The sequence below is a fragment of the Stylophora pistillata genome, chromosome 11 (genome assembly GCF_964205215.1).
Source record: "Stylophora pistillata chromosome 11, jaStyPist1.2, whole genome shotgun sequence".
In the NCBI taxonomy this organism is placed as follows: Eukaryota; Metazoa; Cnidaria; class Anthozoa; order Scleractinia; family Pocilloporidae; genus Stylophora; species Stylophora pistillata.
The window spans coordinates 11,679,557-11,690,408 of record NC_142529.1 but is presented as its reverse complement, the minus strand read 5'-3'; the positions used below and the strand labels follow the sequence as shown (position 1 = coordinate 11,690,408).

The 10,852-nt window shown below is 39.1% G+C and overlaps 1 protein-coding gene across 1 annotated transcript; it reads left to right on the top strand.

Annotated features, from left to right (window-relative positions):
- Positions 1–91: 91 nt before the first annotated feature.
- Positions 92–9,237, top strand: LOC148720054 (uncharacterized). The gene is made up of 2 exons (XM_088737944.1): positions 92–258; positions 511–9,237. The coding sequence occupies exon 2, from the start codon at positions 6,362–6,364 to the stop codon at positions 7,436–7,438; it is 1,077 nt and encodes a 358-aa protein (XP_088594070.1). The 5' UTR covers positions 92–258; positions 511–6,361; the 3' UTR covers positions 7,439–9,237.
- Positions 9,238–10,852: the final 1,615 nt, after the last annotated feature.

Here is a 10,852-nt window from a genome sequence, read left to right as displayed (position 1 = left end):
AAAACACCTGATGAACGGTTCTGACAACTCGCAAAGCAATCTCGCTAAAAATTGTCAGCGGATAACTCCTTTGCAGATGACTCAGCACTACGTGTTTATAAGAAAAGACATGGCAGCTGACTTTGGAAAATTGAGGAATTTTGCCTGGCTGATTCAGTATTTTTTTAAGGATTGGGAGACGTCATCAGTTGGAGCGAACATCGATACATGTTAAATCTATCGCTGTCGGCTCGGCTGATTTATGCCGCGAGATTTTAGGTAAGCCGTGGCATTTTGACATTTGCAAAACTAAATTAGCAAATAGAGGATTTTCAAGGATTTTCTTTGTCTTTCTTTACGCAGAAAAAGAGCACTATTTTTGATATAACGACTGTGAAACGTTTTGCTGACGTTTATATGCAGTTGTGCGGCGACAATAGAAATCGTTAAATTACAATTTGTATTTACGGTTAGTAAAAGCTCAAATTTTGCTGATCACGTTGCTCCAGGATGTTAATTTTATTTCTTCAGACGCATTTACAGATCTGCTCAAAACATACAGTGGGTATCATTTCAGTTGTTCTGGAGCGGTTTAGCCCCACTTTCAGGTTAGCGTGGTTTCGTCGTAATAAATTTGAGTGGCAGAGTATAATTTATTTAATATTTGAAAACCAAAGATTTGACGAGAGGAATGGAATGTTTTTTACTTGTTTGGATGTCAGACGATTACGACTGAGGCAGGTAGTACATTTCCCGAAAATGTGGCGGAAACTTTCCTTAAATAAGACAGGAAGAATGGTGGCAACTGAATATTGGCCACGCTTAGAGAACTAGCCAAGTTAGATGAAGAGTTTGACAGGGTAAAATTCATTTCTTCAAAGAGTCCTTCATTTATAGCGACGGAAAGCGAAAGTAGGGGGGGTATTTGTACGACTTTTATCGAAGCTCAGAGCTTTAAGCCGCAAATTACACTTCCAGACTAAGACATTTCCCACCTGAACTCGGATTTGTATTTTAAAACTACTCGCATCTTCAAACGGGCTTCGTCAAAACAAAATCAATAAACAGGCAAATGAAAAAGTGTATTCAAAATATACAGTTTTACTACGATAACGATTTCAAACCAGTGTAGAAAAACAAAGGTAGGAGTTATTTGTTAGACCAATTTCGTAATTAATAGTTGAAAATCATGTGGAAACATTCTGAAGAGAGATCAAATGTTCCCTTGTATCTATCAAATGCATTGAGATAAAACACTACAGAAATTTGAAAGCTGCCACTTTTATAATGAAACCAGAATATTTAGTCAGTATCTCAATGCTTTTTGGCTGCCTTTTTGGAGAAACGTGATGCTTTGAGTGAGGACAGTTCGCTAAAGCGAATTTACGCCGAACTGGAAAACAGACATGTGAGGAATGTGAATCAGAGAGCCTCAAATCAATGATGGTATCTCGTAACAAGCACTGGTACAACACAAGTAATACACTGCAGCTGTTCCTTTGTATAGGACAGAAGAACAAGTTCATTCAAGCACGTGTTATGTGGGAAAGCGAAACAACTGCGCTTGGCTTGCGATGTAAAGCGCCAAAAAAAAAAAGCGCGGCAACTATCGAAAGAAGAGGAATAAATTATCTAACAGAGGTAGAAACTCGGAGGTAAAAAACCCAGAATCTTTCAGACACTGAGACTAGGTTTACACTAGAGGAAATTGTACCGGATTCATGACGAATCCGAAACGTTTTAGTACCGGATTCATTCTGCCGTTTACACGAAAATGGACGAATCTGAAATAAAAACTTCCCGGTTTGGTCGTGTCTCCGGAGATTTTGAATCCGGAATTTAAAGTGGGAACTTTGAATCCGATAACTTTTGAATCCGGAAAGTTTTGAATCCGGAAAGTTTTGTCGTGTAACCGCTTTTTTTCTCGAATCCGGATATTATTTCCACCTTCAATCTTTTGAGTTTGCGATGAAACCAAAATGGATCTGGTGCTAACATTGGTTGGCGGTCTCCGGTTGCCTCATCTTGTTGCAGGTTCAGGCGATAAATTTTATTATGTGTACCGCAGTATTTCTGAAGAAACGCAAATTATTATTGCAAGGAAGTTTAACGTCAGCCACACTTAATCGCCGACGACGTAGACTGCTTGGCATCTGTCCAACTCAAATTTGCCTCAGTGCCATCTGGATCTTCTCTAGCCTTTTTTGGGGGAGGCATTTTCACTATGTCGATCGAACGACGAAACAACGCTGGGCTTGGTAAACATTCCATTTCGAATGTTCCCGGAGTTGTCGTTGTGCGTAAACGGTCAGGAATCCGAATATCCTTTCAGTCTAAACGCCTACGAATCCGAATACTCCAAAATTGATGGATCCGGAAACATTTACGAATCCGGAAAACTCTCCTCTAGTGTAAACCTAGTCTGATTGAACGTTTTCGGACAAAGCGAGTCCTGTTACTCATCCTTTCGTGTGATAATTAGTTTTATTTCACATGCAAATTAATCTGTCTCTATGACTGGTTGAGGAATGGCCTATTTTGTACGCGAATAAAGCAGGTAACTTTCTAAAGAAACTTTGGTGCTGCGTCGGCGGAGAAACAAGGTAGTTTGGTTTTATCAACTGAGTTGATAATGTAAATTGGCCACCGTAAAGAGTTTTTAAAAAAGCTGACGTTTCGAGCGATAGCCCTTCCTCCATTTGCTCTGACGAAGGGCTAACGCTCGAAACGTCGGCTTTTAAACTCTTTATGGAGGCCAATTTACATTATCAACTTAGTTGATAAAACCAAATTATTTTTTCTCTATTTTCATTCGTTCGCCATCTTATTGTGATACAAAATGGGTTTACAGAGATTTGCTACAAGAGAGAGTACACTGAACCCTTTTTTTTTTCCTTTTACCTTATTTTTGGTCTTCCAATACGTTTGCTTTAAAAATATTTAAAAACTACCGAAATTTTAGGAATTCAGACAGAGAGTGCACTGAACCCTTTTTTTTTTTTTTTTTTTTTTTTTCCTTTTATCCTTTTTTTGGTCTTCCAATACGTTTAAAAATAAGCCGGAGAGATAAATGCACTCTTTTTGTCTAACAAGCGGCATAAAAAGTTACCCACGTGCGGGCGCTTTTTGTTGGCGTTTTTTGTTATGGAAATAAGTCACCTTAACAGAGGAAACCTTTGGCACGACCGATTGCAAACAACTATTGATCGTTTAAAAAACGTTCTTAATTACTTGGCCCTTAACCTTTATTTCGTGCTCATCAAAATGAATGTGAGTTACCCTAAAGATCCTCTTGGTTATTCCTGCACGCTAGAGATCTATCATTGCTCCGTCCATAGCCTTAACGAAAATAACTTCCCTTCGGCTCGTAATCGTCGTCGTAACTATCGCTTGTTCATTAACTTTTCTTTTAAACATCTTGCAAAGAATAAAATTAAAAATTCATTGAAACGACTCAGGTTTTAATATTGAAATGTGTAATACCCCTTTACAAGGATGAAGCAGCAATGCCAGTTATAAATTTTCCAACATTAAATGCCATAAAGCTTAACGATTGAATTTGATTTAAAAGGGAACTACTACGATATGGGATAAATTTTTACGAACACTTTAACCATTGGCTGGCACACAGAGATATAAAACAGGCTTTGTAAAAAAAAAACAAAAAAAAACAGGGCAATGAAATTGCCCTTTTGGGAGAATCATACGATATCAAGTGGTCTACTGATACCTGACCACCTGAATTAACTTTGGAAAGAGAACTCTACAACGCTTCGGTTTTATCTTCTCACACTTGAATTAAAGCAGCATTTAATTTATTGCAAGCAGCTTAGGGGAAATTAAAGCTTAAATTTACATAAAAAAACACATTCCAGTAAGATAGAACAGGCATGTTACCCACATGTATATGCTTCTGAATACAGCTATAATGGGAATTATGTGCAATTGTTTAAACGTGAAAACTGGGTGCATTATACATATACAACCGTATAAGCGATTTTGTCCAGAAAAATTATTTTCTTCCCCTTCAAAAGGGCCTTGTGTATCAAGTTGAGTACCTTTAGAATCATAAATAGCTTTTAGGGCTACACGTAATCAACACAGGACCAATAACGTTTACTAAGCGAGAGCCAACATTTAATAAAATATCGTTTTCCAAAATCGTGTGAAAAGTTTGAAGTGTGCCTCTCTTGTGGCGTAGATACGAATCATTTATGAAATTTTGCGACATGACGCTCCATAACTTGTTTGGAATTTTGACGGAATTCAGTTTTCTCGAAAATGAGTCGATATTCAGCCAAATGAAGTATGCAGTGACTTATTTCCCATACTGGGGCTGTTACGGCTGGGCTTCACGTTCCCCAGCTGGGTTCCCTACGTAGGCATTTTAGTTTTGGGCATGCGCGAGAGTGGCCTTCCAGTGTAGACCACGAGAGCCACCGAGTTTTTTACCTGAATTCCATAGTTACTGTTGAATTCCGAGTTTACAAAGGTTAATCAGTTTTTTCGACACTTGTAAGGTAGTTAAGCTGTTTTCTACAAAGGTTCATTGGTGTGTTTGGAATTTCGAGTGTATCTCACGGCGCCTCGTGTCAAGTAAACGTTGAATTTAATACGGCTAGTCTACATTCGCAGTTACAGGGGCCTACCTAACACTGTTACCACCAAATGTTTTACCACTGGTAACATTCCGGCGCCCTTTACAGTCTAGGCTTTAGAGAAATATTGCTATAGAAGCATTTTAAGGATTACAATAAATTCTTAGCTAAGTTTTGTACCATTTACAGCTAAGTTTATCATTCAAATGTTAGTTCTGAATTTGAATTTCAAAGTGAATTAGCACTGAACCTTTTTCCTTCAGCCGGCCCTTGAGTTTTATTTCATTCCGTGGGAACCACTTCGGCTTTCCATGTGGTGTTTCTATTTTTTTAATTCTTATTTCTTTCACAGCGACTAGGTTCTGCTGAGTATCACAAGACTCAGTAGCTTGAGACTGCTTCTTTTCTTTTTGCTCCCTAGTTGACCGTTGCCGTGGAGATTGAGATCCAACACCGCACCTTTCCTTTCTTTTCTTTCCGCGCCAAATTGCGCTCCATTTTTAGCCGTCTTGATTACCCTTGTAGTCTTATAGATTCTGTTATTTCCAATTTTGTTTCTCGTAAACCTTCTGTAGGCACGGCGGAGAGAAATGCTGACGAGAGCAACACAGTCAGAATTAATCTACCATTCAAATATCAGACTTCAGCTAATTCTGCTCGGAGACAGCTGTGTGATCTCAGTAATAAGATTGGCCTGGTTTTGCAGCCAGTTTTTGTAAGCAAGAAATTAGAACAAAACCTAAAGAACCCAAGCCGTCAATTGTTAATCAGCGATGCGTTGTTTATCATTTTGTATGTGATCTGTGCGATGCAGATTATGTCGGCTATACGGCCGAAAATAGAGCAGAAAATAGAGCCGAAAATAGAGCAGAAGCAAATTCTCAAAGACGGGGACCATTCAAAACAAGATCGTCGTTTACGCGTGATTGTGGTGTGGTCGCATCATGGCATGACTTTCACTCGTTCCGTCAAAAATCGTCCAGGTTGTATTTTTGCTTAGCCTTCTCTCGAAAAAAGGTCTCAAGGTTGGTGATTTTGACTTTAATGTGCATGGTCAAGCAGCTGAATTATCTTGTGGAAGGGAACTATCAAGTGTTGTTCCTGTGCGGAATCAATCGACGAAACAGTCCGCCATTACCACGACTGGTAATTACCTAAAGGCAAGTGCTATTCTACGCTTTACGAAAGACCTCCTGCTCGTAAATGTTCTTATTTTATGTGTAGATATCGCTCAAAACCCCAGACCTGGCGCGGCCTGTCATGGTGTGGGCTTAAAAGTTTGCCATTGGAATATTCAGCATCTTACTGATAGCAAACTGGAGGAGATCAGGGTCAGGTTGACAAACTCAAACAACGGAGAAGATAAGCCTGATATTCTGATTTTAACTGAAACCTTTGGTTCAGCGAAAGTGCCTGACTCCTTTTATTTTATCCCAGGATTCCAATTGCATCGTAAAGATAGAATCGGGAGATCTGGTGGCGGGATTCTTGCCTTTGTAAACCGTTCCCTACAAGTCAAACGGCGCGAAGACCTCATAGAAACTGATTTAGAGTGTTTGTGGCTTGAGACCTGTCCTTTTAAGTCGAGGCGGCCCCTACTTATTGCCGACGTCTACCGTCCTCCTTCATATAAAGCGGCTGATGACAAGAGACTTGGAAAGAATATCGAAAACGTACATCTGCTGAACAGAGAAATCATTATTTTAGGCGACTTAAATATTGATTTCTTATGTGCAAAAAAAGTGCAGAAGCACTCGCTTGTAAAAACATTGCATAATTTGAATATGTCCCAACTTGTGCATATTATTACCAGGCCCGTGTCAAAAACCTGCCTTGACCACATTTGGTGTAGTCATCCGGAGTGGCTTCACAATGTGAGGGCTATGTCCTCTGGGATATCTGATCACCTCCCAGTTATTGTTACAAGGAAATTCATTACATGTCCAAAGAACAATAAAGATCAACACACGACGATAACTTATCGGGACATTAAAGGTCTCAATAAAGAGCAATTTGTTTCATCGCTTCAAGAGGCCCTCTGGGACTGTGCCTTTGTGTTCGAGGATACCAATGATGTTGTCGACGCCTGGTATAAAGTATTTAATGACATTATCGACGAACACCTCCCTTTGAAACAAAAGAGAGTAAAGCGCAAAGTTCAGTCAAAATGGTTTAACACCGAGATCTTGAAGGGGATAAAGGCTCGTGACAAACTTCTTGTCAAAGCTAGAAAAAGCCAAGCAGAAAAGGATTGGAATGCGTTTAAGCGAGCGAAAAACACAGTGACTCAACTTATCAGAAGTACAGAACAATCCTACTTCAAAGATAAAGTCACTGAAAACAGGAACAATTCCAGAAAACTTTGGAATCTAATCAAGTGTCTTTCGAAGGACGACAAAGGGGCTGAGAACGGCATAAAGGAACTTGTTGAAAACGAGATAAATATCTCGGATAAGCAAAGCATTGCTGAGATACTAAACTCGTTTTTTGTTGATCAACCGAAGAAACTGGTTGCTGCACTTGGGCTTCGCTCGTTGACTGACCCCCCAACGATGACTTCTATCAGTCAAGGCAATAGTGCTTTTGACCTTCCAAGAATAACTCAGAAGAGAGTTGTAGAGTTACTGTTATCTATCCCAACCCATAAGGCCACCGGAGATGACGGCATCAGCGCCAAAATACTAAGAATTGCAGCTCCAGCAATTGCTCCATCGCTGACGAAGTTACTGAACCACTGCCTGTCTACACAGATCTTCCCTAATGCCTGGAAGATCGCAAAAGTTACCCCTGTTTTTAAAGGAAACGGCAGTAGGAACGAAAAGAACAACTATAGACCGATCTCTGTACTCCCTATTCTTTGAAAGTGCTGGAGAAACACATCTGTGAATACCTAGTTAACTTCTTGAAAGAGAATGACTTATTCCACCCTCTCCAGTCAGGGTTTAGAGAATCGCACTCCACTGAAACTGCGCTTATTCGATTGGTAGACCAGTTACTGTTTAACCTTGACAATGATAAAGCCACTGGACTTGTTTTCATTGACTACAAGAAGGCGTTTGACCTGATTGACCATAACCTACTATTGTCAAAATTGAAGGCTCTTTTGCTTGGAGTGGGTGAGAGCAGTCTACCCCTGTTCCGTGACTATCTGAGTGGCAGACGCCAGTATGTGAATATAGACGGACACCATTCTACCCAAAGGGCCTTAACATCGGGAGTCCCACAAGGCAGCATATTAGGTCCAATCTTGTTCCTTGTTTTTATTAATGATCTACCTACAACACTTCAGCACTCCGTGGCTGATATTTATTCTGACGACACAACTGTTAGCTACTCCACCCATTATACGACGGCCCCTAATGATATCTCGGTCGGCCTTCAGACGGATATTGATGAAATCTTGAATTGGTCAGCTGACAACAGAATGATCCTTAATGAAACCAAAACCAAATCTATGCTTGTCACTGGTAAACGGTTAGCCAAGAAAATAGAACAGTCCACCCTGCAGTTAAACGTTAATTCTACTGAACTTGAACAAGTGAACTCGCATAAACTATTAGGTGTCACGATTGACAGCCAGCTTACTTTCGACCAACATGTCGAAAATCTATGCACGAAGTTATCGCAGAGAATTGCCGTGCTGCGAAAAATAAGACGCTTTTTGCCCATTGATCAAAGGAAACTTTATTATAATGCTATGATCAAGCAAACAATGCTTTATGCATCAACCATATGGACATCTTGTTCTGCTGAGAATTTGCAGAAAGTCTTTAAACTTCAGAAACGCGCGGCACGTGTAATTCTCGGAGCTGACACTAAAGCGAACAGCGTACAACTGTTTAGGAAATTGGATTGGGTTCCATTCTTTCATGAGGCAAAAGTAAATAGGTTACTAATGGTGTACAAGTGGTTGTCTGGGGACTGTCCACCTTATATGTCCCAAATGCTCGTAAGAAATGCAGAGATAAATGAAAGATCAAGCAGACATGGACAACTAAACCTCGTCTGTCCCCGATTCAAACGGGAGTTAGAGGGTGGTAGGTCTTTCACAGTATCGACCTCACGCCTCTGGAATACCTTACCACTGGACATAAGAATGAAACCTACTATCAAATGTTTTAAGAAGGCCATGTTAGATTTTTTTAAGAATAGTTATAAACGATTAGAACATTTTATCTTATAGTTTTTATAAACTTTGTAATTTTAGATTTTTAGCTCTTGATCTTTTTCCATAATTAATTAGTTTTTAATCTTTTTTAATAATTATTTGTAATATATTTTAAGAGGGCCCCTGGTTTGTCAGTTTTATACTGTTATGTGTTTTACCCTCTTTAAATAAAGTTGATTATTGTTATTATTATTATAATTCAGCGCAATAGGTTTTGTTGATTTTAAGAGCTGTCACAGAAACATCTCTAGTGAAATTAAAACGGTTGATAGAGAAGTCAGGTTGAATTTTAATTTTAGTCTTTCGTAGATCATGAGTTCACCAGCATAGTAAACTTTCTGACATACAGAAACGATACCACTTTTGAAAAAGAAACACTGCACCGCGAACATGAAAATTTGCGAAATAAGTCCTTGTATATGTTGTGCGGCTAGCGAAAACAAAAGATGAAGCGGCAAAGAACACAATAAAGAGAATCTTGTATTCTGTAAATCATGACCTAAGAGACAAATCGTTGATTTAGTTTCGATAAAGCCAATGATAACTTCGATTATTTTAAGTCGCACATTCGATTTATACTAGTCACGTTTATTTTCTAAAACAGCTCATGAGTTATATCACTGCTGGGTTCTATCACTGGTAGATGCAGCTAAAAAAATGAAGATGCAAATAAAAAGAGGCCAGCTTTTCATTCAATCCTTCTAGAAAAGAGGGAAAAAATTGAACGCTCCTTAGCTTACAATTCTGGATTTTGAATTTCATTTTGAATAATTTCATTACCTAACTTTCTTATTGCTCGCTTTTGAAGCAACCCAGCTGTTGGGAATGTTAAATTCTCGAATTTGATCGGCAGATCGCAGCTGATCAAACACCCTGCGGTTCAGTCCTCGGTTTGGAGCTCCTTACTGTCGATGTATTAGCGTGAATCGTCATTCTCACTCAAATTTTGTCTTTTTCCTTTCTATCAGCGATAAAACTATGCAAATTAGCCCAACTTAAAAATCTGCAAAGCTGCAAAATGATAGAATCGGTTGATATTTTCTTTTTGTTGACCACTTTTAGCAACGTTTATTTTTTCGATTGAGACTGAATTAAACAATGTATGCACAGACTTTCCCCAGTCACATTTGAAGAGCTAATTCCATGTGACTAAAGAAAGAAACTGCGAGAAAAATGTCTGAGCAGGACGAGAATGTTAAATTCTCTCTTATTCTTAAGCGACATTCATATATGTTATCCACCAGCCGGGAGGTCGGTATTGGGAAAAACTGTGCCCGAAGTTTTGGATACCACCCAAGGCCAGAGGGTGATGGCGGTACTCAAGACAGAAGACACAATTTTTCCCAATACGGGCTAACCTAGGCTGGAGAATAACATTTCTATTGTTTCCAAAACTTAACGAAATGCTTGCCAAAAGAACCCGAAAGATTTAGGGCCACAATTACGAGTTTACTTACAGGAAGATCCTCTATAAACTGAACATATTTAGCGAGAAGATAATAAAGAAAACAGAGGCCGTGATCCAAAGAGAGGCTACACCCAAACATTTTATTGACGTAATGGTAAATGTAGCTTAAAAGGCTTCCAAACAAACTTTGAAACATTTTTTTGGGAAGTATCTGTCACGATCTGACTCCTGTCAATTGGTACTGGTATAGCAAACATGCACGATCAGTAGATGACCTCAGCGACGATCTCTTCTCAAAAAAAAAAATAATACTCAGAGGTCTTAAGGTAAGTATCGTTCATTTCTAACGACGCGTAATCTTTGAAAACTTACTTTTGTTCATTTTTAAATGTCACCTGACAGTCAAATTGTAAGTGAATTCAAATATGTTTTGAAGTTGTGAGAGTGTGCTAGTTTGTTTTCTGCAATGGCGTGTGTAAATCTTGTCTTTTTTCCTCCGCATAACTGAAGTAAAATGAGATGCCTTTTCTTGCTGGGCAAAGGGGGATCTAACGTGACTTTCACTCATCGAATTCCTTCCATTTCTGTTGTGAGATTTACGGTAGACTTGTCCAAATTCAAGGGACTTGCAAAGATTAAGAGAAAGCGTCCTTAGAAGAGATCTCAAACCTTCGCTCAACGTTTCACAAACGAACAAAT

Bases quoted from the DNA above. Each gene is read 5' to 3' on its own strand.
- LOC148720054 (XM_088737944.1), top strand. From the start codon at position 6,362: ATGTCCCAACTTGTGCATATTATTACCAGGCCCGTGTCAAAAACCTGC.